This window comes from Sturnira hondurensis, unplaced genomic scaffold (genome assembly GCF_014824575.4).
Source record: "Sturnira hondurensis isolate 20B ecotype Veracruz unplaced genomic scaffold, ASM1482457v3 Scaffold0016617, whole genome shotgun sequence".
Classification (NCBI taxonomy): domain Eukaryota; kingdom Metazoa; phylum Chordata; class Mammalia; order Chiroptera; family Phyllostomidae; genus Sturnira; species Sturnira hondurensis.
This window is the reverse complement of record NW_028089248.1, coordinates 495,079-521,826: the sequence shown is the minus strand read 5'-3', so window position 1 is coordinate 521,826 and position 26,748 is coordinate 495,079. Positions and strand designations below refer to the sequence as shown.

At 53.1% G+C, this 26,748-nt stretch overlaps 1 protein-coding gene and 1 long non-coding RNA gene across 7 annotated transcripts in view; one reads left to right on the top strand and one right to left on the bottom strand.

Moving 5' to 3' along the window:
* Positions 1–4,654, bottom strand: part of LOC119001114 (uncharacterized) — a 53,832-nt gene extending 49,178 nt beyond the window's left edge. The window contains exons 1-3 of one of the 4 annotated variants that reach the window (XR_005069485.1): positions 4,220–4,654; positions 1,945–1,993; positions 616–761 (exon numbers count right to left, since the gene is read on the bottom strand). This is a non-coding gene — a long non-coding RNA (uncharacterized LOC119001114). The other 3 variants (XR_005069486.1, XR_005069487.1, XR_005069488.1) reach the window with 3 other exon arrangements.
* A 1,553-nt stretch (positions 4,655–6,207) lies between these two features.
* IRX5 (iroquois homeobox 5) lies at positions 6,208–25,772 on the top strand. 3 transcript variants are annotated; one of them, XM_037066299.1, is made up of 4 exons: positions 6,208–6,894; positions 7,886–8,291; positions 8,463–9,242; positions 25,651–25,772. In XM_037066299.1, the coding sequence occupies exons 1-4, from the start codon at positions 6,646–6,648 to the stop codon at positions 25,719–25,721; spliced, it is 1,506 nt and encodes a 501-aa protein (XP_036922194.1). In that variant the 5' UTR covers positions 6,208–6,645; the 3' UTR covers positions 25,722–25,772. The 3 variants fall into 3 exon arrangements, with proteins under 3 accessions (XP_036922194.1, XP_036922193.1, XP_036922195.1); XM_037066298.1 differs by lacking the exon at positions 25,651–25,772 and adding an exon at positions 10,813–11,246; XM_037066300.1 differs by lacking the exon at positions 25,651–25,772 and having other exon boundaries at positions 8,463–9,367.
* Positions 25,773–26,748: the final 976 nt, after the last annotated feature.

Here is a 26,748-nt window from a genome sequence, read left to right as displayed (position 1 = left end):
TGGGGTCCCACAACCATTTCTTTTTACTTAACAAAATGTTCTCTCTCACCGAATCCAGTCCTCAGCCCTCCTCACTACACTACACAAGTATTTTGCAAAATCATTTCTTCTCACAGCTTTTCTCGTCGTCTGCCTATGTTCAGCAGCCCTCATTCTGCTGCGAAATGACAAGTTTTACGCACAGCTGCGCACTCCTAGTTATTGAAAGAGTTTGGTCCTCATGCCCGGAGCTGACGCTCCCACTACATTTATTCTGGAAAGAACTGGGTGATGAAAAGAATCAAAACCTGCAATTTGGTCTAAACAGATTATGTCTTTAAATAATCATTCTATTTTTTTATAACTATTACCTCAGTCTTGATTTTTATGAAAAGCACTTTTATAAATTTCACTATCTAACGATATCACTAAAAATAAATTATTCAGAGTATTTCTGTCAATCAAAATGTTTTCTACTCCTGAACCTTTGTTTAATGCATTAGTGCAATCACGCAATCAAAGGCCTGGAGTGACTTTCTGCGCTCGGTGCCTGACAGCAATACAAATACTTTTGTGAAGCCAGCACCGATGCTACCTAAGGCGCACTCCACGCACACGCACCGTGTACACACCCACTTGCAGATGAGCCTGGGGATGTACGAGGACCAAGTTCAGCCAGCATTTGGAGGAACCCCATCGTCCGGAAGTCAACTTAGCAGAAAACAGCCAAATGTATCACGGAAGCATCACACTTATCACCCGCACAGAAAATGGAGATGATTCTGTTTAGGGAAACACGGAAGACTAGTTAAATACTTTGGGGATATTAGACATGAATATCTAATCTAATTTTCTCCAAGGAATCACTTCATATTATGGCAAGTAAACAAATAAAGGCCCCATCAAGGTATGGAATATCATTAGCCTGAGAAAAGGCTAGAAAACTGAATTACGTAAATGACAACTGCAAGAGAAAATTATATTCCCTTCTCCTGAACGAATGTTAAGTGCATCCTTACTAATAAAGACTTAAATTCAAACTACATTAGAATACACTGGTTTTCAATTTTGAAGGATCTAAGTTAATTTGCCAAGCTGAATTGGTGGCTAGGTATACTCTGGCTATAAAAGTACTGCAGGTTCATGCAGAAATAAGTCATAAGAACTACACTTCGGAACAGTGCTGTAAAAGCAAAGCAGGGTCATTAGTGAAAAAGAGAAGGATTCTGAGATCTTACATCCTCTCCGAGTTGCAGCAACGGCTATTTTATTAAAAATAATTATTCCCTATAAAACAGCGAATAATCATACCCCAAAAGGTTAAAAATACAGAAGCTCACAAAATGTAGAAATTGAAGGGAAATATACAGACATTGACATATTACTACACAAAACAGGCAGTGCTATCTGAGTTAAAACATTACTTCAAAATATAATACTGTTTTCATAATCTATAATTCACTTGGGATTATACAATCTCATTTACTTGCATGTTATCAACTAAAGAACATTTACATTTTTCCTAAGAGTTCTATAATGTAAACATAAATTAACAATTATTTGCTATCAATAAAAATGAATGATAGGTGATTAATTCATATATTCCTTTTTCATTTCTTTTGACACTGCATGTCAAACTTTAAAATAATACATGGGAAATAGCATAGGGATGCTGGTCTTTATTTTTTAAGCTGCCAGAAAAAAACAATTCTGATGGGGGTGTTGGGGGGTAAGTAAAGCAATTATCCTCAAAATTAATGCTCTCGTTTTAATTTCAGCAAACAAATCTAAACAAGCCTGTCTTTGGTTTTAGTTTACAGGGTAGTGCTAGCCAGCTAGTTACCCCTGGAGTCAGGAGAGAGCTGTGACCCCACCCCTGGCCTCTCCTGTCACTGTGCTCATGGCCTCCTCCACTTTCATTTCCTCTTTCTCCAGTGAGTTTTCACATTAAACAAAAACACTCACACGTCTCACATACACACTGATAGACAGCCGACTTCCAGGAAATCATGATCTACAAAGAGAGGGGGGGAATCTTAATGCAATACTGATGTTGCATTGGGTATTGGGTCTGGGTAAGCCAAGGGTGGTATAATCGACAGTATCCGTCTTGCTATTGTTTCTCCATTCAGAGATTTCAAGCCAAGGACAGTAACATTAATTTAGTGGTCACCCAGGGAATGTTTCAGATCCTTAAACTACTAAGAGGCTACATGTGCTATCTTCACTTACTCATCAATTCAAATCTACAGAACACTGTTTTGGAAAAATAAAACAGTTTTCTCTTTCCAGAAATATAAAAACAAGGCATTCCATAAGCAATGTAGCTAAGTAACCTGATGATATGAAAAAGAGAAATTGCTTTCGATCATTAAAACATTGTAGGAGAATGTTTTCAAAAAAAAAAAATGAAGTGGCCTAAATGCCTATTTACCTTTTTATTCCTGTTTCTTACACATGAAGCATGCCTTTCTCTACAGATTTATTCCCAGCACTATACTTGCTTAATATACTGCTCCACGCTTTTATTTCTCAATTAGTAACCACCAAAGCAGAGCACAAAGAAGGCCGACACAGGCGCTGCCCCAAAGCCACAAGTAGCCGGAAGGAGTACATGCCGGAACACTTCACGCTGAACTCTTCATTTCTCGCTAAAACTTCTGTTGCCAAAGTGCTCGCAAAAATCTGGAAGCTCAAAGCCGGGCTTCGAGTGCAATTAGATTCTCCAAAAGCAACACTGTACAGAAATGTGTGGCTCTCCTTGTGTCACCGCTTTACAGACACTTTCTCAGGATCTTAATTAGGGTAACGATGCACACCTGTGTCAACATTCCCTAGTAGGACAGCCTTATCAATCATAATCCTTTAAGTACACTCCGAAACAGCCAAGTGATGTGACGGAAGCAATCTGTTGCCTCTCCTAGCGCCAGCGTTGTGTCTCTCTCTCAAGAATGATGAGATCTTCAAAAGACAGCAGGCCTACTTTCACGAGTCTTTAAAGTTTTCACCGTAAACAGTCATTACGCTAAACAAACAGGAATAACCTCCTTTTGCGCCCGATTGAGACAATGACGGCTCGTACAGCCGAAGACTCAAAGAGCGAGCACTACGGCCATGTTTGAGCTATACAATGGTGCATCTTATTTTTCACAGCTTTAAAGTGATGCCTAACTGGATCGGTGCAGACAGGATGAACCCGTAAATCCTTGGGGAGCTGTAATATTAAGAAATTTAAACTCCGGCGTGAAAAACAACCAGGACATACCCACCTGTCCCTAGTCTAAGTTAAAAATGTTCAGAAAGATAAAACGCAATAGTAAGCTCCCCACCCCCAAAATTCGTCTTGGTAAGGCGAAGAGGGAAGTGGTTGCCACCTCTGCTGGAGGAGGACGCTTCAGAGACAACAGCCCAAGGAAACTACGACCAACCGGTCAGCAGGGTCCCACACGGAAAAGCCCACAAATAAAGGAGAGAAACGGGGAATGGGGGAGGGTAACACACCGCCACCCCTTCCGAGATAAAAAGTAAAAGCTTTGCGTTTACAGGCAAAAAAAAAAAAAAAAAAAAAAGTGAAAGCTTTCGCAGGAAGACGGAGAAATTCGCCAGATGCTCCGCGAATCCCTGCCGCCTGCTCAGGACCCGCTCCTCCCTGCCGTGCAGGAGGCTGAGTCTCCGGCGGGCGGCCGAGCCGCGGAGCCGTCCGCGTGTAAATAACGCAGAAAACAGAGACATCCTTAAGAAATGAGTCTTAAATTCGACGTAGAGCGGAGGTGACAACCGCAGCAATAGAACCGTAAACTCCAAATGCTTCCCTGTCTTTCGGGGTTCTCTCCAGGCCCTGACACCCGAAAAGAGACAGAAGAGCGGATGGAGGTTGGGGGAGGGGAACAGCCTGGCGGCCCGAAGTGGCGGCAGGATGTAACGAGGCTGTCTGTGGGACAGACTCGGATCCTCGGCGGCACAAACCTCCGTGGCTCCATTTCGGCACTCAGCATCCCGGACGAGAGCCAAGAGGGTGCAGCCGTCACGCGTGGAGGGAGGGGACCTACTCGCGCCCGCCCGAGGTCCGTGACACCAGGAGAAGCCTGCCCCCAACTCACGCGGCCTCTGCCCGCCGGGCGCTCCACGGCGCTCCGCCGCATCTAGCCGGTTCACGAGTGTCCGCGGCTGCCGCTCGAGGGGCAGGAAGCCCGGGCGCGACGGGGTGGGGGACCAGGCTGGATGGGGGCGCAGGGCTCACCTCTCCTCCGCGTCGCGGGAGCGCGGGCCGAGGACGCTCCCTCGTGGCCAACGCGAGCCCCAGGCGGGCGGCGCGTGCGGGCCGCTACCGACCGTTACCGCGAGGGGCTGAACGGAGGCGGGCGGAGCCGGGGGCGGTCGCTCGGGAGCAGAGGGGCCTCGTGAGGCGGGGGGGCCGGGGTGAGGGGGGGACAAGGCGGCAGGGCGGGGGCGCTCGGAGGCGCTCCCTGCCTCCCCTGGGCCTAGCGGCGTCCGGCAGGATACCGCCCCTGGGCTGCCTGAGAGGCTGCCGCTTGCCGGCTCTGCGCCCCCTGCTCCGCGCCCCCTTAGGTTGTCGGGCTGCTCGGCCCGGCCTCAGCTTTGACTGGCTCGCAGCCACCTCTGCCGGGCTGAGCCCGCCACCGCCGCCGCTGGCTTCCCGTCTCCATGACAATAGTGCGCTGACGCCCCGCCCCGCCCCGCCCCCTCGGTGCCGGGCAGGAGGGAGGCGGGCTCAAATTTTGGAGGGACATTGTCAGTGGAGGCCAGCGCCCAATTAGAGGTGAAGGCCGGGAGAAAAGGCCAAGGGGATCCAAAGGGTCCGGGAGACTAGCGCTCGAGGGGCGGAGCCTAAAGAAGCTGACGGAGGGGAGGAGCCAAGGCGCGTGCGCTTAGTCTCGCGTCTGAACCGGTGCTTCAGTGCCCAGTGGGTTTGAGTGTGGGGGCCGGAGGTTGGGAAATCTGTGTGCCCTGCCTATCAAAATCATTGCGGGGCACTTTGTGTATAGTTGTGCTTCGGCTTGCGCGTCACCCCATTATAAAAGGCCACAAATTCCCTGATATATCAGGCTCTGGCGGGGTGCCCAACCATGTGCCTGCCCCTGTCCTGGTTCACCAGCGCCCCTGTCTGTCCCCGAGATCGAAAGCGTCTGTGGCTTGTGGCAGCGCGGGGTGGAGAGGCTGGCAGATGGTCTATTTTGCACTTTCACTGTGTGGCCATCGTGGGCAAGGGCTCTGCCTGTGACTCAGTGGTGTGTTTACCTTGCCAGCGCCTTGCTGAACAAACAGCGGCTGGGTTGGGCACTGCTCTGCGGAGTGTTTACAGTGCAGTGTGGGCAGGTGTGAGAGCGCGTGCGAAGGGGAAGGGGACCCGCACACCTCCCCCCCCCCCAACCACCACCGGCCTTGGCGGAGAGAGCTTCGCATGGAAAGCGCCAAGAACGAAGCAGCGAAGCTTGGGCCAGGTGGGGAGGGGAGGGGGTCCAGAGACCTATTCTGGTGTAGCTGCTTCTCCGTCCAGCAGCTCTTGCTCACTGCCTCCCTCCCCTCTAAAGAAACGCTACCACCACACATCCCAGGCCCCCGGTGTCTTCTGCCTCTCAGTCTGGAGGGGAGTTGGTGGAAGAAAGGCCGTATCCGATACGTGCAGATGCCCAAGGCCTGTCTCTCACCCACCTGCTGCTGCTGGCGAAGAAGGATAGTCATCCCGACTCCCTCGCCTTGGACTAGGGCATTCATCGGACTCTTCCAGGGACCTTCATTCCGGATCTTGAACTCACTTTCGGGGCCCCTGCTTTGGGGGAGAAGCCAGGGGCGGCGGGGTGGCCATCCGCCTTGGAGCCCAGCCTCGTGGCCAACAAGAAATCCGCTAAATCCGCGGTTTACTATGGGGAAGTGAGAGCAGAGCATTCGCCTAAGCTCAGTCCTCCGCCTCTGTTCTTTTGTGCTTTGGGTCGGCCAGACGTGCCACGGAGGCCTGTGGTGCGTCGGAACGGCAGCTCCACCCGGACTTAACCAAGGAGGAAAGTTGGAAGAGAGCGGCGCCTGGAATTGTCATCCTGGGGCCGGCGCTCGAGAGTCAGAGAGGGAGAGACCAGAAAAGGGAGGGGACAGAGAAAAAGAGGGGTGGAGACGAGGGCTTCAGAGGAGAGGCGGGCACGAGGGAGGGGCGGGCACGAGGGAGGGGCGAGGGGAGAGCCAGCGAGCAGGAGAGGGAGCCGGGGAGGAAGAGGGAGAGGGAGAGGCTCTCCTGGCGGCCGGGTTGGCTGCGGCTGCCCAGAGGCTCCTGCCAGTCCAACCACCGAATACACCCCGGGAAGGAGGAGCTTCAGGAACGCACAAGGCGTCAGAATCCTCAATTTCCAACTTAGCATCTTGGCAGGACCTTTGCGAAGCCAAAAGCAGAGCCCCCCGGTGCAAAGAGCGAGGGGGGAAAAGAGAAAGCAGTAAGGGAGGGGGGGCAGAATCCAGCCGCGGGCTCGGCGGTCGCAGCCAGCGGCGCGCGGGAAGCCAGCGAGGAGGTGCTGCGAGCCGGAACCCGGGAGCCGGGGCTCGAGGAGCGGCGGCCCGGGGCAGCCGGAGGCCAGGTGCCGGCTCGCTCGCCCTCGCAGGGCGCCGCCCGGCTCGTTGGCGGCAGCGGCGCGGAGCGCCCCATGCCCGTGTGTGGCCATGTCCTACCCGCAGGGCTATTTGTACCAGCCGTCAGCCTCGCTAGCCCTTTATTCGTGCCCCGCGTACAGCACCAGCGTCATCTCGGGGCCCCGCACGGATGAACTCGGCCGCTCGTCGTCGGGCTCTGCGTTCTCGCCCTACGCCGGCTCCACCGCCTTCACGGCGCCCTCGCCGGGCTACAACTCGCACCTCCAGTACGGCGCCGACCCAGCGGCGGCCGCGGCAGCCGCCTTCTCTTCGTATGTGGTGAGTGAGCGGGAGCCGCGGTGGGAGAGCTCAGCTGGGCCCGCGTGGCCGGCGGGGGCTGCGGGGACACGGGCCTCAGCGCCACCGCGGGCCACCCCCCGCCAAGCTTCACGGCGCTTGCAAACTTGGGCGATTGTTTCGCTCTGCTGAGGCCCAGCCTCGGGCTCCGGAGTTGCTCGGGAAGCAGTACCGCGTTTTGCTCGGTTCGTTGAGCTCGCGGAACGTGTTTCGAGAGGAGAGGTCGCTGCAATTAAGGAGCAGCATTTTTAAGTTTTGCAATTTTTGAAAACTAGTTCAAAAGAAATAGACCCGGAATTCTAGCAGAAGCATGCTTAGTCTCTGTAAATGCGTTTGGCCTCGCCTTTAATTAGTCCTCCAAAATGTTGCAAATCCGTAATCCTATCTTCGCAATCCGATTTGGAGGTATTCAATTTCTGAAAAGTCGGCGGAACTGCGGTGCATCCGGGATTTTTCGGCCGGGTGCACTTTCTGGTGAAGCGCCTCGGCTTCGGTTTGGGGTAACATTTTTGGAGGGGTGGGTGTGCCTGGACGAGGTTAAGCTTTTCGTTTGTCTTTCAATGGAGGGGGGGATGCCTTTACTCCCCTTGCTCTCCCCTCTTATGTGCAGCTACCCGGGCTTTGAGCGCAGAGTCGCCACCGCCGCCCGGGCCTCTCTCTCTGGGTGGAGGGCCTGGCCATGGTGGTTGTATCTGAACACCGGAGACGCACTTGCCCCTAAAGATGGGGCCTACCAGGAACTGGCGAGGCCAGGACGGCTTCAAAGGCCTCTGCAGAACCGGACTCGGGAATTGGCGCTCCCACTGCCTTCAGAGAAGGGGGAGGGGTTGCCTTTGGGTCTGAGCCTGCCAGCCCTACCCCAGTGGAGTTTCGGGCTTCTGACTGCGGCTCCCAGGGACAGGGTGCTTTGGTCCCCCAGGCGGCAATGGGGATCATGGCCCACTCACACCTTCTTTCTGCCTGTTCCCTGCAGGGCTCTCCCTACGACCATACACCCGGCATGGCAGGCTCCTTGGGGTACCACCCTTACGCGGCGCCCCTGGGCTCATACCCTTACGGGGACCCGGCGTACCGGAAGAACGCCACCCGAGACGCCACCGCTACACTCAAGGCCTGGCTCAACGAGCACCGCAAGAACCCCTACCCCACCAAGGGCGAGAAGATTATGCTGGCCATCATCACCAAGATGACCCTCACCCAGGTGTCCACCTGGTTTGCCAACGCGCGTCGGCGCCTCAAGAAGGAGAACAAGATGACATGGACTCCGAGGAACCGCAGCGAGGACGAGGAGGAGGAGGAGAACATTGATCTGGAGAAAAACGACGAGGATGAGCCCCAGAAGCCTGAGGACAAGGGCGACCCCGAGGGCCCCGAAGCAGGTTGGTGGGCGCGGGAAAGGGTGTGTTGAGGAGTAAGATGGAAAAGGGGGGTCTGGAGAGGGGGGCGCACAGGGTCTAGGGGTAGGGTCTGGGGTCTTTGCCTTAGCGGGCGGGGACCTGGGCCCCACCAATCGGCCTCGGCACCTCTGATGGCCTGGGTTTCGCCTGCAGGAGGAGTGGAGCCGAAAGCGGCCTCGGGCTGCGAAAGGCTGCAAGGGCCGTCCACTCCTGCCGGCAAGGACACGGAGGGGAGCCTCAGCGACTCGGATTTTAAGGAGCCGCCATCTGAAGGCCGCCTCGACACGCTGCCTGGGCCCCCCCAGGCCAGCGGGCCCTCCCCGGTGGGGCCAGCAGCAGCGCGGCTGGCGGAGGACCAGGGTCCTCACTACCCCTCGGGCGCGCCGGCTCCGGGCCCTCACCCAGTGGCGGGAGAGCTGCCCCCGGGCCCCGGCGGGCCCTCGGTCATTCACTCGCCTCCACCGCCGCCGCCACAGGCGGTGCTCGCCAAGCCCAAACTGTGGTCTCTGGCCGAGATCGCCACATCCTCGGACAAAGTCAAGGATGGGGGCGGCGGGAGCGAGGGCTCTCCCTGTGCACCTTGCCCCGGGCCCGTAGCCGGGCAAGCCCTTGGAGGCAGCCGTGCGTCGCCGGCCCCGGCGCCATCGCGCTCGCCCTCAGGGCAGTGTCCCTTTCCAGGCGGGACGGTGCTGTCCCGGCCTCTCTACTACACGGCGCCCTTCTATCCTGGCTACACGAACTATGGCTCCTTCGGACACCTCCACGGCCACCCGGGGCCCGGGCCGGGCCCCACAACCGGGCCGGGCTCGCATTTCAATGGATTAAACCAGACGGTGTTGAACCGAGCGGACGCTTTGGCTAAAGACCCGAAAGTGTTGCGGAACCAACCCCAGCTAGACCTGTGCAAAGACACCCCCTATGAACTGAAGAAAGGTATGTCGGACATTTAACGCGGGCTGCGTGGGTCCCGGACTTTCCTAATTTATTAGAAATCACGGCCTTGGCAGTTATTTTTCCATCAACAAGAGAGAAAAAAAACTACCCCTCCTATTAAAAAGTTTATAGTTCCTGGAGATGGACGACATAAAAATAATAAACATCTCCACACACATACACAAACACACACACACACACAAATGTCTTAACCAACCGAAAAGAAAAATTTAAAAAGATTTGTATTAAATCTTATTCTGTATATTTAATGTAGCATTTTGTATTTAAATTGATAATTCAATATCTTTGAAGTAAATTATGAAATTAAGGCACCTGTACAGGCATTTAATGGGGTTTTTTTTGTAATATAAGTATATGCATTTGTGTTTCCCCCAAACTGTTTCATAGTTTAAAGATACAAGTTTAATTTAATTTTTTACACTTATTGATTTTTCTGGGTATGAGCTAAAGTATTATTACAGAAAGGAAACAGGCTATACTCTTAGATTTAAAAAGTAAAAGAAACTGCAGCCACCTTTGTAAAATGCAAAATATTTAATTAAAAGAGATTTTAACATACTCAGAGCCACTCATTACTTTTTAGAAGCCTCAATAAACTGTCCATCCCCTTGGACAAAAGGTACAAATTGCAACTTTTTTTTTCCCCAACTGGGGAATTCAAGGTTCCATAAAACCTCAGTGTGCCAAGGGATTGTAATTAGGCTGCCAGTCCCGGGGGAACGTGGCCCTGCCCCGAAATGCGGGTTTGGATCACTGATGCGGGGCTGCTTGGGGGAGATTGGCACCAGGAGGAAGGAGGAGAGAGACCCAAGTGTATGCCCAGAAGGGAGAAAGGATGGCCAAGTCAGCCAGAGACACGCACCACCCGAGCTCCACTGCTTAACCTAATTACTTTCAATCAGTGTCGTGTTTTATGCAAAGCAATCAGCTGGTGAACTTTGCTAATGAGTTCGATTTTATGCCGGATTTAGCCCTTATTACTATTTCAAAGGTGCTGTGGGCTAATGCGGGCGGGAAGCATGAGGGTGTGCCAAGAAGGCCCTCCCAAGTCACTGTCGCTTCTACCCGTCCCAAACTGGGCATTCATTGATCACTGCGATGGGTTTGAGTAAATTAGTGGATGTTCTGTCCACAGTAGTGTGGATGGTAGGCGGCCCCGTAGATCTCCGAGCGGCCGCGGGGCCGGCGAGGGGACGGTTCCCCCCTTTCACAGGTAGGTGTCACACTTGTCCTGAATTTCCAGCCTGCGCTTTGCAGAGTCGGAGACGGGGAGTAGAGTGGGAGGAAGTAGGGGAGGGGACGCCGCCGGAGCGGAGCTGGGGCAAGGCAGTGGAGCCCCGAACCGACCCGGAGAGCCCCACCTTGGCCCAGACGCCTTCCAAAGCGTGAGGACATTTGCCTCGATAAGGCGGCCTCTGGGCCCTCGATCAGGCTCGTCGCCGCGTTAGCACTTTCGCGTCTCCGGTTAGAGAGTTCGAATAGCTACAAAAGTGTTTTGGAGGTTTTTATATTCTCGTTTTAATCCCGCGTATTTCATCTCAAAACGAAGGGTCAGAATGCGTGTCAATCCTGAATGAGGAGGAGATACGGCCCCGCGTCCTAGACCAGCCTACACTGTCGGTGTTCGTTTCTCCATTTCGCGCAGAAGAGGTGGAACCGTGGACGTATTTTACTTCGTGGGAAATTTTCTCGGGTTGGAGGAGGGGAGGGTTCACTGAAAAAAGATTCTCCAGCGGGGGGAATTAATTTGCTCTATTAAACTGAAGCCGGAGTGTGGAGAGAATGTGTTTGCACATAACGCCGGTTTAATTAGGCTAAATCAAAATGAACTTATTTGCATTCTTACTCAAGATTACTTTAACCTTACTTGCTTTTATAAACACTCCCCAAACTTTCACTGGAGTTTAGACTTTTCCTTTTTTTTTTGAAGCTGAAACGGGCTCCTGTAGCTTATTCGAATTTAAAGGAGCCTGAAAGCATTGCCCAGACGAGCTCCCTGCCCTCCCCCCGCCCCCCCCCCCCCCCCGCCCTCAAACAGCAGTCGACTTTAGAGTTTAAATTAGTGAGAAAATTCACACAGGGAAAATGGTTTCCAAGCTGAAAGTGTGAACGATTAAATATGCATGAGACGATCGTATTTTATTTTGTCCCTTTAATTATAAATGATTTTTTTAAACAATTGAATTCCAGAGATGATTTGCGCCAAGCCCTCGCGCCCCTACCCCCTCCACCCACCTCTACCCCCAGACAGCCTGGTTCACAATCAGTTTGTTCCCCCCTGTTGAATACGCAGCCCCAGCAGTCACCTTGTCTTCTAAAAAGTCAGGAGAATAGGCCAGTCCTTAACTCGTAAGAGAGACTTTAAGGACGCCATCAGCTCTGCGGGGTTTTGGAAGCCCTGGCCCTAAATCCTACCCAAAGACTTTAAAGAGAAAATTACAGGTCTCCCATGTCCCCGGGAGTATGTAAACGGCGCAACGCGGGCCTCTCCTGTCTGGTTGCCGAGACTCAGGGATGGCTGGCGAATGCCTGCGGGGCTGCCTGGGACCGGGAACCGCGTACCCGGAAGCCCGCACCGTGTCTCTCCAGTGCAGGGACTGCTGCGGGGGGGGAACCACCAGGGGCTGGATGGCTGGTGCCCTAGGCACTGCCTCCATTCACATCCTTCTGCCCTTGGCCTCTGCGGGGTCTACAATTTTCTTTGCATACTTCATCTTCGATTAAGTTTGGGCTTTTCTTCTTTGCAGAGCTGGGTGTCCGGTGGCTAGTGGTTTCTCCTGTGTTCAGAGTCTTTCCACTTTGGGGTGGCCTGCTGGGCACATCGAGGTTCGGGCATTTAGGAAATGTCTCCGGCGTTTCATCCCCGAAGTGGTTCGCGTCTGTACCCGCGTCTCGGGCAGTGTCAAAGGCGATGCACCTTGGAGGAGAGATGGAGGCACCTTCCAGGACCGGGGTCTTCCGCAGGCTTGGACTGGGGCGCGGAAGTAGAGGGAGGCAGCAGCTAAGACACCTCCGTTCTGGGGGCTGTGCAGGTACTTGCTACCTGCGCTCGGCTGCAGTGTATCCGCCCCCTCGGGGAGTCTAGGTTGGCACTAAGGAACTAGGAGGCGCCGAGTCCCTGGTAGTGGAAGCCGCAAGGTCACTGAGTGGGGTCTATGCAGTCAGTCCCCCAGAGGCAGCGCCGAACGGGAAGTGAGCTGGGTTCTTTGGCCCCTTGCGCGAGGCAAAATCCGTTCCTGGGACTTGGCGGTGAGGAACGAATGGCCCAGTCAATCCCTGAGGCTCCTACGGGGGCATGCCGGGCCTGCGGAAGGGGACCTTGCCTTCCCGAGCTCCTCGGCTCAGAGTTCCAGGCCCTAAAATGCTCCCCCGCCTGGGTGCGGGGCCTGCATCGAGGCCTCCTAGTTTGCAAAGTCCCTGGGGCACTTCTCACTCCTGGGGATGTGCGCAGCTCTCGGAGCATGAAAGGTGTGTGGGTGGGGGGTCGTAGTGCCTGCGGTTTCAAAACGGGCGGTGCCTCCCAGCTCACCTTCCCCCCGCCTGCAGCTGGCTGCCAACTCTGCGGAGGCACAGAAGAGCGCTTTGCAAAACGCCCGAAGTGAAAGGAATGTGATTGCGCTCTCAGGAGAGAGCGGGACGCGGATTCCGTTTAGGAAGGGCGCCGCCTACTGGTCCCCGGGTGCAGCGCGGTTCACAGGGAGGAGGAGTTAGGCAGCGCCAAGCTGCGGCCCTACCCGCAGCTGTACCGTAGTTTTGAACCCCAAGTGGGTCAAACCTTCCCTGCCCCACCACCCCACTCGCTGCGGCCCGGGATCCAGGACGCAATGCTGGATCCCGGGATCCAGCATTGGGGGTTTGGACCAGGGCCCGAGACTAGAACTGTTTTAATCCCGTTTATTCCTCGCCAGGGCTTGGGCACGGTCTGGAAAATCAGGCGGGAGACTATAGAGAACTGTGCGCGCGGCTGAAACAGCCTGCGGGTGGGGGCCGCGGCTGTGTGCCCCCTCGCCCTCTGCTGGGTCCCGGTGCGCCCGCACCGCTTCGGGTGCCAGCACTGGCGTTTCTGCCGCCCAGGGCTCTAGAACCAGCGCAGTTTTGTTTCATTTGCGGTTCGGCGTATCTGGGGTCTATCAGGCAACCTTGGCCCAAAGGCCGTTTCTGTGTTTTGGCCTGTGGGTAGGAAAAGAAAAAAAGAAACAAAATAAAACTGCTCTCCAGTGCTTCAAAGCCTTCCATTTCGAAAGGACCTTTCGTGAGGTCGACGTTGCAAAGCAGAAGGTGCTCACTGGGCGACCCCCCTCGCCCTTCCAAAAGCGCTAACCTGTAGCGTCACTGGCCTCCCCACTGGTGCCGGTATATCGGTATATCGTGGGAAACGAGGGCGTGCCCTCTGCGTGGCTCTTAGCCTCCCTGAACGCGCGGCCACCGGACAGGACGAAAAAGGGGCCTGACTAGCACCTTGCCACCTGCCCGCCCCCCAAACTGGCTAAAGTTGCGGGACTGTCTCTCGACCCACCCCGAGGGTCTCCCTTTGGGACCAGGCTAGAACTGGTCTCCTTTTCGTTTGCTGCGCGCTACCTGCGACTTAGGTCCCGGGCACGAGGCATGGCCCAGGTTGTGGACAAACAGGGGATTGCCTCGGACGAGCTGCAGCTCTGGCTGCGCCCCTTGCTCTGCCGTGACACCCCTTTGCTCTGCCCTGCCTCTTAGGGCTATCGGGGTCTCTGGCCTCCTGTCCGCCACAGGGCGCGGCTCTGGATCCTCAAGGCCTCTGGCTGGGCCGCGCTCGTTTCCAGCGCCCGGAGGAGCCCGGCGGGTCCAGACGCCACTTTTCCCAGTGAAATCTGCTTTTATTTGCTCCGAGCAAACCCCAGGCTCTCAGCGCTCTCGCCTGATGGATGCAAATGTAAATGTGCACTTATTTAATTGGATCAGGCCCCAAGATAAAAGAGATAAACGGCTCCCCGTTTGCTAACTTATTTTCCGAGGCATGCAGCGCCGCGTGGAGGAGAAGCTAATGAAGGCACTGCGCCGCGCTCGGCGCTCTAGCGACTGGCCCCAGCAGAGCGCGGGCCGGTCCGCTCGGCTGGAGCTGCGGCTTCTCCCCGATCCCCTTTGCATACGCCCTGCCGTCGGAGAGGGTCCCCGCGGGACCTTCTGTGCACCAGGACGGGAAAGTGAGAAGGCCCGGCATCCGCTTCGCGCGCGCAAGCACCTCTGCCCTCACCACGACGTTCTCCGGCTAGTTCTGTCCTTTTCTTACCCAACTCCGCAGGCAGGAATCGGACCAGCCGGGCCCAGGCATAGAAGACCCCAGGCGTCGTCTTTCACTCCAGGTGGCGTTTTGAGGGAGAAGGACGCGAGGGCCACGGAGAAAGACTAGGCGCGTACCCACTCCTGACCACCAGGGGCCCGTGAAGGCGCCCTTTAGCCGAAAGGATCCCCTTCTCTGTTGCTAGATGCCCCTCCTTTGGAACCTGGGGTTTCTTTCAGAATCGTCAGGAAACTATGGATTATCCCCTTCGCCCAATGATGTACACGTTCAATATACGCAGCCCTTCAGTAATTTTAAGGGGTCGTGGAGCCCCAACATCCAGACACTAGGAGCGGAGAGGGCTTCCCGACGCTTTCCTCCCAGGGGCTGGAGTTCGGAACCTCAGCACCAGAGCGTCCTCCTCCGCCACGCTCAGGTTCGTTCCCCAATTTGGGGGCCTCGGTTTCCCCCCCAAAAGTTTCCCTTCTGCTCAGAAGGGCTGGGGGAATGTCGGTGTGGGTGAGGGCAAGAGGCCAGACGAAAGAGCCAGAGGATGGGTGCAAAGGAGTCGGGCAAAGGGGGCAACCTCGGTGGAGACCAGTAGCCTCTGGGGGGGTATGGGGGGCGGGGCGGGGCGGGGCTGGCCGGGGTGAGGCCTGGCTGGGCGGGGTGAGGCCGTCCCCAACGTGCTGATGGATTGGCTTGTCAGGAGAGCTCTGTGCGCCGAGCCCATCAGAAAGCACTTACCTCGCTAAACTGAAATTACTGTCTTTTCAGGGGCTAATTTGTGTAACTCCCATGGAGGGGCTTGGAGGGGGTTTGATGAGGCATAAAATGATGATTAATGAATTTATTGGCCACTGCTCATCAAACAAGGGATGGAGAGCCCCGGTGCGCACAGGCAGCCTGGCGGCGGCGCTCAGCACAGCTGCGTTTGGCCTGCCAGGCGCCGGGCCCCCGAGGGTTTCCCTGAGCGCGGGGCCAGGCCCTGGATACTTTCTGCCCGACCACTTGATTCGGGCTGCTCGTTCTACCTGTGCCACCATCGCCCCCTGCGGGCGGGCTGCGCAGGCCTGGGGGAGGCCAGGGCTCCTGTGGCTGCAGGCCTAGAGGGGCACGGTGGCCTCTTAGGCGTCCTTAGCTTCGCAGAAAAGGCGACCTGAGTGGGTCCGGGGTACCTCAGGCAGTGTGAAGATGGAGACATGGGCTGTCCTCCAGAGCCGTGACGGCTTCCCAGTTGGGTGCTTGGGCCTTGGTGCCTCAGTCTTACCTCTGCAACTTACTAAGCTGTGCATCTTGGACAAATCAAATAACCTCTCTGAACCTCAGTGGCTTCGTCTGTAAAAAGGGGGCTTGCTTTTGTGAGGATCCTAGTGGGTGGCATATAGTTGTTGTTCAATAAAATTACCAGGGTCATGCTGTCTTAAGACTCCACTTCACTGGAGACACACTAGCCAGAGCCCAGGGAAGGGAGGGGGCTGGGGCAGAGGCTTTGGGGCAGATCCTGCTGGAATGGCTGATGCTCCTTAGCAATCCCCCCCTCTTCTCCACCCCTTCTGGCCACATCCCAGGGGCATGGCAGGGGGACACTGGAGAGGCTGAAAGGCACTTTGACAGTGGAGTGACCTGATCAGGGCTGAACTTCCTGGAGCTGACTGGAGCTGATGGAGTAGAGTTGAAGTTCAGGTTGGTTCCCAGGGCAATTCAGAGCTCCTCCTTCATACAGGAGCCCACACCCCACTCCTATGTTTCAGAAGCTGTCCGCAAGGGCCTTTCAGCTACTTTCTCTGGTCAGGAACCTGCAGCCTTATGAACTTGTAAATTCAGCTGGGATTCTTTAACTACCTTGCCTACCTCGCCCCCCACCCCCCACCCACAGGCCCACCCAGATCTCCTAACAATTGGTGTACCTTTGACTCCCTAGCACATGCCGCCCTGGTGAAATAGCCCCCCAGGAAGACCTTGGCATTGACCTCTCCAACGGAACACTGAGGCTGGCCTTCATTTAGTGCAGTCCCACTTCATCTGTTCCCTTTCCTGATTCCAACACACACTAACTGAGCTCCAGTAATATTCCGGATGAGAGGCTCTGTGTGCCCATGAGGCAGAGGTGAGCAAAAGTCCCTGCCCTCCTGAAGTTTACGATTCAGAGGAAAGACGGAAGGTAAACACAGGAGTGTGCGGATGGCGGATCAGAAAGCCCCGTGATGAGCGCTGGGGGGGGAAATGAAGGAGGGTGAGGACATGGAAAGGAGTGTGTTCCTTTTGTGAGGGCAGCCCAGAAATGGTCCCTTAGCAGGTAGCTTTTGATCAGAGATCTGAAAAAGTTGGGGGCTAGGCCCTGAAGAATTCCGGGGAGGGGAGAGAGCTCTGGGCAGAAGAAAGGGCAAGTGCAAAGACCCTGAGGTGGGAACAGGTCTGGACAGCAGCGAGGAGACCTTTGCGGGACTGGATGAGGCCAAGGCAAAGCCAGGTTCTACATACGGGCCCTGGTTGATCCTGATGAGCTCTTTGGATTTTTATGATGAGAGACAGATAGAGAAGAGGGGGAAGGTGTTGAGGGGAGTGGCAGCACCAAATTTATGGTTCAAAGTCAAGTATGAGGAGCTAAGGCTTTTGGAGGGCAAGCACAGAAGCAGGGACCGGAAAGGAGGCTGATGGAGAAGCCGGGGGCAGGTAATGCTGCCTCACAGCAGGGAGGTAGCCAGGGAGATGGAGACAGAGGGTCCGATTTGCTCTGTGTCTCGAAGATAGAATCAACAGGCTTTGCTGACGGAGTGGGTGCGAGGGGTGAGAGGAGGGGCATTCTGGATGCCCCCGAGGAGGTGGGCCTGAAGCACCCAGGGCCTTGGGCGGCATGGTATTCGCTAAGTGCACAGGGTCCAGGGCAAACCCTACGGTAAACACGTCCTCCTTCCTGGCACCAGAGCTCAGAGCTCTTGGACCACCATGTCTTTCTTCTCCTCTTTCCTCAGTGGGGAAACTGAGGCTTGGGAAGTGACCATGACTGGCCCAAGCTCACCCAGTGAGAGGACGAGCAGAACCGAATTGGAAACCCAGGTCTCCTGACTCCTCGGCCTGCTCGCTCTGCCTCACCCATTCTAAGCTCCCTGGGATATCTCTATTTTCACAGAGAACTCCTGGAAACAAAATGCCTTAACAGAGAGGAATGAATTTATAATGGTGGAGTCTCAGACACCGTGACAGGCTGTCAAGGGAGATATTTTTAGGCCGGACTGAGAAACCTCTTAGCCCTCCCTGGCCGCTGCTACAGCAGGCGGCTTCCTTGGGGCTCCGGGTGTGAAGTACAGATGAGGGAAATGCTAGAAAAAGGCCATCTCTCCCCAGACACTGCACAGCAGGGAGGAGCAGGGACTGTTGACTGTCGCCCCTGTCAGGGAGGGTGTCCTCCCCTCATCCCTCTCCAAAGACATTTCCTCATTTCTCCTGTTGGAAGTGATTCTCCCCCTGCCCGCCATGATCTCGTATAATGCAAGCACGACTTAACGTTCCTTTGCCCATCACTTTACAGACCAACCCCTATCAAACAAAGATTTGAGCTGGGGGCAACTTCCTGAGTTACGGCTCTTTGGTGCATTTACTTGAATTTTGTTTCTTCTCTTCTCTTTCTTTTTTTTCCCCTTTCCATGTCTCAACTTGACTGCCCCCCCCCCCCATTCCTTTTTCTCAACTGCTTGTGTTGTCTAGATGCTCCTCAGCTTGGGGATTTTTTTTTCTTTTCTGTAAAACTATCAGCGGTTCTGTCCCCCAGGGAGCCCACAGGCTCTTGGGAGCAGCATCTTGACATCTCTCAAGCAGAGTGAGACGTCTGCTAGCCCTCGATTCCACAGCCCGCACAGTTCCGGGGCATCCCAGACACGTTCCCAGCGAACGTCCGACTAACCACACAGTTGTCATTTCTGAGACTTTTTTTTTTAGATCCAAACCACAAGGTTTTTTTCTTTGTTGTTTGTTTGTTTGTTTTGTTTGCCCACTATTTGTAGCCAGCACCTAAATCCAAACCCTGTGGCTCTTTTTCCAAAGACTCATACGTGCAGATGTTCTTTGGTCGCCAAGGACCGATTTTCCTGGATGACATGAAAGAGTGGATTAGTGGAAACTTAGAGAAAAGGGATCGTTTGGAATAAACACCACCTCTTCACTCTCATGAAGAGTGTGGTAGAAAAATTCGTCAGCCTGGTTTATTTCGGTTGGTGTTGTTTTTCTGCCCAGATTTTTTCTTCTTCTTCTTCTTCTTCCTAGAACATGTAGGAATGGCTGAGCAGGCTCCATAGAACTGGAGACGGCAAGGAATGAGCCCTCAGCGCCCCTCAAAATGGACCTCTCCAAGCCCCAGCCTCCAGATATTTGTCTTGGCCTCTCACGGTTCAAACGACCATTTACGGGATAACCTCCTTCTCATTTTGTCATCGTTTACTTATTTGGGGAGCACTATTGATACCGTGACTGTAACTGAGAAAATTAGTGTCACTTGCCATTTACAGAAGACAAATAGAAAGAAAAACAAACTCACTGGATGAAGTTCTTGGCCCCCTGAGCTTTGAAAGCATCTCTCAGCCTCTCTGGCTGTTTCTGGAGGTTTCTCCAGCCCCATTCCCTCTGCTTCACAGGCTGCCCTCAAAGTTCTGGGGGCCACAGCGAGCATCTCTCCCCCAACCCCCCGCCCACCACTAAAATCACATGTCCAGCCAGAGACGTGCTTGCCACACTTTGGAAAACTGTACCGGCTCATGTTCCACATATGGAAACTGAGGCCCTGAAAGGTAAAGCGACTTGCTGAAGATTGCAGGGTTGACTGGGGACAAAGCCGGGGATGGCCGCCTCCCTGTCCCCACCCTGCCCCGGGCACTGCCCCTTCCCTCATGCCCCTTTGCACACTGACCCTCCTCACAGGGGCTGCTTCTGGGAGGTAGGAGTGTGTTACAAACCTGCTAAGCTGGTGTCCCTTCAATCTCCCTGGTTCTGCAAGGGCCCACTCCCCTTTTCATGTCTGTGCGTCCATCTCGGGGTAAGAGGCTAAGACCCACAACCCAATATGCTCTCACCACACAGGACACAGGCCCCGCCCTTTCCTCTGTGGGGGGCGGGGCGGGGCAGGGATGAAGAGGGGGCGGAGCAAAGTCTGGAGGGAGGGTTAGTGCCCTGGAGGTTGTCAGTCCATCAGACGCTCCCTTCAGGTGCTCACAAGAGGGGTTTCCGTCCTCGCTTCTCCCTCCTGAAGCCACCCACTGTGACACAGGGTAACCTTCTTCAGTGCTAAAAAGTGGAGGGGTGCTGGGATCCTGGCTCTAATGTCACTCAAAGCCAAGGCCCCACCTCCTGCCCCGCCCCCTTCTCTCTTCTACCTGGGTAAGGACCTTCAGCGTCACTCATCAGGAGGGACCTCCCCCACCGGCCATGGCCCGTCGTGGCCCTCTGTGGCCCTCCGTGGCCCACCATGGTCCTACAGTTCATGCTTGTCCTTCACCCCTGCTCCAGGCCACACGTACCCGGCTACCTGAAGCATATCTCCAGTCGGCGGGACCACAAGCCAATCCGATCCAAAAGGTCCCGAGCTGAAGTCACGGCCCTCCACAGTTCCTCCTCTCCCCTCAACCCCAGACCAGCTTCTCCCGCCTCCCCTCGTCCAGCGACCACTCCCCGTGGAAGAACTTGAGAAACAGGCTGACTATGCTCCTCCCCCCACGCCTCACAGGCCTTCAGGCCCCCAGCCCCACAGACGCTTCTGAGAGATCCCCTTCAACTGTCCCTCCTCCCGCTGCTGTCCTCTGAGCCTCCGTCACCTGTCCTATGGGCTGCAGCCTGCCCTCCAGGCCGGCTCCCCACCCCAGCCACCTCCACAGCACCCCGGGGAGGTCCAAAGCCTGGAGTATCCTGAGCCTTCAGTACATGTCGGGGGTCGGGGGCGGGGGATAAAAGCAAACAGATGGACCCCAAGGCAATGCACTTGTTTGTAATTTCCCATAGGATAAATTTTGAAACAGCTCTGGGGTGACACAGATGTAACTTCAAGTCCTGACTGCACTCTGTTATCCCAAGTGCATTAGTGAGACCTTTAATGACCATGAAATCTAGGCAGAGCAGCCCAGGACGTGTGGGGCTGGAGAGGGTGAGCTTAGGTGCCGCGCTACCCTGTCTGTGCCATGTGCCTGCTGTGCAACCCTGGCCAAGTTTCTCAGCCTCTCTGAACTTCAGTGTCCCTATCTACAGAACAGGACTAGTCACAGTACCTACCTCAGAGACTGAGGATCAAATGAGACAAAGCAAAGCCCCCAAAATCACACGGTTAAGTCCCCATTATCCCACCGTGATTATGCAATAAATACGGTCTCATCTTATCCAGAAGGACTCTATTTGATAATTTCTAAACTTGTGTGGTGTATTTTCCCCAGTTCTTAACTACTTGACATCTTTTTGCTGACCAGCAATGGTTAAGGTGTCTGGAGTTAAAAAATAAATAAATAAAAGCTTATTTGAAGACTCCTTGGAACATTATTTCATTACTGAAACTTTCTGCTGACTCATCCGTTCCTCGGGAACTGAGTCTTTCTTTACCAATAACTTTAATTACATCAATCGCCCATTCCAAATTCTGCTGAATAATGAAAACTCCAAAAGTAGAGGTGACACCATGGATTTCTATCACACAAGCGGAGGCTTGCAGAGGGAGAACAGGTTTTTCTCCCCTTTTCTTTCTTTTTTAAAAACACAGCCATCAGTACTTCACACAGGGAAAAATATCTTCAGCTTTCATGATTTACTATCTGTTCCTCTATCAATTTATAATTAGCAATCTCCATGGCAGGAGGAGTGACAATTTATGACTACTTGACTCGAATTGAATGCAATTTGTTTTATCTGATCTTTCCAAGTCATAAGGCTCATGCCCCCATCTTGGAGACAAAATAAATGACGTTTGAGAATTCCGAGTCCTTTGCTAAAAGCTGCTAAGCAGATAGTTTCAGGGTTAACATATTACGGAAATATTTTGTTGTCAATAGCGATAGCTACCCCATTGAGCTCTTAGTATACGCTAGTTATTATACTAGAGGTTTTACATACACGATCTCAGTGGGGCCTCACCAAAGCTATGGAGTAGGTGCTATTATTATCCCCATTTTACAGATGAGGAAACTAAGGCACTAAAAGGTTTACTTGTGTGAGAAGATGTCAAAGCGGGATATGAGCCTAGGAATGTGTGACTCTCCCTTTCTGGACCCAGACGGAGCCCAGAGGGAGGAGGTCGCTGCTCTTTGCTGCTGTCAGCATTAGCTACTTTTCTGCTATTCATGGCTCCGCTCTACTGCAAATAGAAGAAGGTGCTGGCTGTTTTCTGAGCTGGGTGTGTTATCTGGTGCTCCAGGGAGGCAGGGATCCTCCATTTGGTGGGAGGCATAGGAAGCAGCACGGGGTGTGGTGGGTGCATTTCGTAAAACCTGCCCCCAAGTACATGCTCTTCCTCCTCTCCTCGTCCACCCTCTCCTAGACTGTGATGCCAGCCTCCTAATAGGTCTCTCTGTCCCCAGGCTCTCCCTGCATCTCTCCATCTATGTATACCTACCTTCTTAGTCTGGACACAGTGGCCAGGGGGAGCCATGGGGGGTTGTAGAGCAGGAGACTGACGAAACCAAAGCTGCACTTCAAAAAGATTCAAGTCCCGACTCCTCTCTACGGCACTTGGAGCTCTTCAGGTGTCTGACCACACTGTTCTACGCAACCCCGTTTCCCAGAAGTTGCTCCCCAAGTCCTCCTCCCAGGCTGGTGGCTCTGCCTCCCATGGCCTGTCCCAATCACCTGTCTAAATCCACTCCCACTCCTGAGATTGAGCTTCTAGAGGCTTCTAGGGCTTTCTCAGTGGCTCTTGATCACACTGCCTTCTCTCCGTGGGGGGCTGCTGCTGAGGAAGAGACAGTAGAGTGCCCGGGCTCTGGGGTCAGGGAAAGCTGGGCTTGCACCGCACCTCTGCCACACACCTCTGCCACACACCAGCTGTGTCACCTTGGGTAGGTGGCCCCACTTCTTGGAACCTCGCTCTCACCGCAGTGGAACAACAACAATAATAGCCGTGTCCTGGGAGCGTGTCTGTGCTTTAGAGGTTGCTCATTGTGGCACTGCCTACAAAGCCAGTGACATTTTCAGTGACCGAGTATAGGGCTGGAACCAAGATGATTCCAAAAAGCACACATTTCCGTGAGCTCTGACCTGGCCTTTCATCTCGGCATATACGGTTCCACAAGCGCACGGATCCGGTTCGGAGCTCTCGTGGTCTATTGGTCTCAAGCCAGCACCCTACTGTCCAGCTTACTACGGACAGCATGCAGGGTGTCTTAGAGCCTGTGAGGGCCGTCCTTAGTTATGGCTCTTCTGCCTCAGAACTAATTGACTGGGCATTTATATTCCCACACAAAGTTGTAGCTGAGTTAGTCAAGTGTTTAGTCATTTCTATTTGTAGGCTTTACAAAGAGCATAAAATCATTTCTCAATAGTGCGCCAGGCACACAGTCTTTAGCTTCAGGGTAGAGGGGCTGAGAGCACCCAGGGGTGCTCCAAGGATACAGGGTGAGAAAGGAGGAAAGTGCACCACAGTGTTCCCGTGGGATCTGTCTGGGGAGCCCTGGCAGCCAGTGCTCAGGTGGACCTGAGGGCCCAGGTGTCTTCCCTTGGGTGAGGGAGGGGCAAAGGCTCACGTGGCTGTGAAGCAGGGACCAGAGAGAGGCATTCACCTGTCACCTGTGTTAGGTGGTTTTTGTAGGCTGTGGAGCTGGCTGCGTGAGTACTTGGGACTTCCAATGCACCTACACCCAATGAAGGGGGTTTCTTCCCTGTAATCGGGGCTTGCTTAATATCCCCAGCCTAGTCCTGAGTCCTCACTTTTCCCTATTGAAATGACCAGTACAGGGATTCAGAGCGTGTTGTGATTAAGTGCAGGCTCGGGAACCAACCTATCTGGGGTCCTGTTCCTCCTCAGCAAATGACACCACCATCCAGAAACCTGAGTCAGCCTCAGCCTTCTCTGTCTTCTCCAAAGTGCCACCTCCAGTTACCAAATCTGGATGCGACTTGGTGGATTCAACTTCCCGAGTCCCTACTTCCTTTCATTCCTCCTGCCATCACTGTAATCCAGGCCACTGTCACCCATCACCTCCTTAGTGACCTCCCAGCACTAGCCCCGCCCCCTGCCATTAGCTGATGTTCCCAACTGAAGGTAGACTGCATTCCCAACCCTGGATTATTTAATGGCTCACCGTTGCCTTTATATAAGGCCTCACCTCCAAAGTGCCATGTTCCTTCAAACTTTATGCCCCAAACCTGTAAAACTGCGCCATTTCTATGCACTATTTTGCCTCTGGGCTTTTGCACATGCGATTCCATCTGCCTGGCATGTCCAGGCTTTTCACTCTCTCTCTCCATCTTTCTACAGTCGATTCCTCCGTCGTAGAAGGTCTGTGCTTAAAGCTCCCCCTTCCCTCAGGGTTCTGTCCCTCTCTGTGCTAAAGGTATAAAGTAAGGGCTAAGCAAAATTAACAAGTTTTGTGACCTTGGGTACTTCATTCACCTCTGAGGTTCAGTTTCTCCATATTTAAAATGGGACACAGTCATGGTGATAAGAGTGCATGCTAGTGGGCATTTTAAAAGTCAGCGTATGATTTAGCCTCTCAAGGGATTATTGTGAGGATTGAAGGAGATCGTTGCAGGTAAATTTTATTGATCATTGGAGGAACCGAAAAAGGCATAAGCCTAGTCCCAGTCTTAAGGAGCTTTCCATGAAATCAGATTCATACCACTGTGGCTAACAGTTCTTTGAGAGCCATTGCTTTCCTTTTGTTTTTCATAAAGGAACCCCAATTTTGTTTGGGATGATAATGTGCCCAGCCTTAATAGATGAACCATTTATGTCTAGGCCAATGGAGATATTCCCATTCCTCTTTGCCAGGTGCTCACTTTTCCAGCATCCCTTGCAGCTAGGTGGTCATGTGACCAATTCTGGCCAATGAGACACGAGGAGACATCTACTTTCTGAATCTCAATCTATACTTTTGTAAAATGACATAAAATGAAGAGGTAGGATCAAAAAACAGTGAGGTTTAATTCCTTCCTCCCTGGTTTTTTTAAAAGAGGAGGATCTCAATTTTATTTTTTAGTTTCAAAGAAATCTTACATGGAACCCTAATATATAAAACAAATAAAGTGCAATTGCTCTAATTGAAAGAGAGAGTAGAGAGTGCAGGAACCCTATCCAAACCTTTGCAGGCAGCCCCCAAAGCACATCTAGAAAACAACACTTGAAAAACTACTGGGTTGGATATCCTATAGTACATCCTATAGGGGACATCTGTGATTTTATTCGTGAATATTTTTAAGCACTTACTCTTGTCCAGTATGCTTAATCTTGTCAGGAACCGTCTCTCTCTTCCTTTGGGTTTCTATGCTTTGGATGAAGTTAATGCAATTCTGATTCTAGGGCGAGACATATTATTTAGGCTGGACCCCAGTCTCTCTCCCTGGGTACAGTGATTGGTTCAGGGATGTGCACATGACCTAGCTGGGTTTAGTAAAATTGAGATCTAAAATGTTATTGAATTTGAAGAGAGATAGAGGCCTTCTTTTCCCATTGAACTTGAACCCTGGGACTATGAAACCTGAGAACAAAGTCCACATGGGAGGGAACAGAGCTGAGAGATGGAAAGAGGCCAGACCTTTGAGACTTTGAGCCTTTGGATTAAGCTTTGTCTGAAGACAGACAGAGCTACCGCCAGATTTTTGGTTTTGTGAGGCCATAAATTTCCTTTGGTTTCGGTAGTTTGAGTTTTACCTTCTATTTTCGCAACCCAAAGAGTCCCAATTAGTACAGATCCTTTCCAGACCCAGAATCCTGGGATCTTCTGAGAGGTAGATAGGAAAGCTGCGCACAGCCTTTCCAGTTGTTCTCCTCCTGGGCATGCAGCAGACTCACATTGTACTTCCCACTCATTGTAAGTGAGGCGTGGCATACTACTTTCTTTGACAATGAAACGTGAGTGGAAGCAATATGCCTCTTCTGGGTGGGCTCTTTAAAAGCCAGTGCGTGATTCACCCCTTTCTCTCTCGTTCCCTCCCATAACGATGTTCCAGATGGTGGAGGTGGAGGTTCCATCAGCCTGGGTCCCAGACTGAGGACGACGTGGAGCCGAGACCCCTGCTGACCCTCGATGGACATGTACCGTGAGCAAGAAATAAACCTTTGTTGTTTCAAGCCATTGAGATTCTGGGTCCTTTGTTATAACCGTAAACCTTAGTCTACCCTGAATAATTTACTCAGAATTATTCATTTCCTCTTCCCACTCTTCCTCCTCCTCCTCCTTCCCCTCTAAGTGGTCACTGGCTCGGATAATGACCCTCTCCCTACAAAGTCATGCCCCTGGCATCACCACTGGTGCCAATCAATTCCAACAGTCACTCAGTCATCTTTCCCAGCCCCGACTTCAGCAGGCCAACTTCCTAATCGTATTACCGGACTCACAGGGCTCTGAGTTCTGGAATAAAACCTGCCCTGGCTGGTGTAGCTCAGTGGATTGAGCGCGGGCCTGCGAACCACATGATCGCGGTTCGATTCCCAGTCAGGGCACATGCCTGGGTTGCAGGCCAGTTCCCAGCAGGGGATGAATGAGATGCAACCATACATTGATGTTTCTCTCCTTCTCTCCTTCCCTTCCCCTCTAAAGATTAAAAAAAAAAAAAAAAGAAAATTTTAAAAAGAAAAAAAAAACCTTCTTCAGGAATTCCCATTCATCATTGTATGAAAATTAACAAGATCCCAAAGGTTACGCTATGGGAGCACTCATACCATAGTGCTCTTCCAAGAAAAAAAATTGACCATTAAAAAAATAGTCATATTGGCCTATAGTGTAATAAGCAATTTCTAGAGCTGATCAGTTAATTAGGCCAATGCTCAAGATTCTGCAGCTGGGGAGGAGACTTGGCCATGGCTGAGTTCTTCGGAAAGCAGAAAAGCAGAAGTCAAACATTTCTGAAGCCTGGATGCGATCATCATTGCGAACACACAGGACACTTGTATAGCTCTGGTGTCTCAAACTTGCCTGCTGACAAAGCCAGACTGGCCACGTCAATAGGCACATGGCAGGCCTATGGGAGTGGTGGGGACTGCGGTGAACCTCACAGTGATGCTTCCCCTACAATCTACTCTTGTTCATAGTCACCAGACAAAAATGC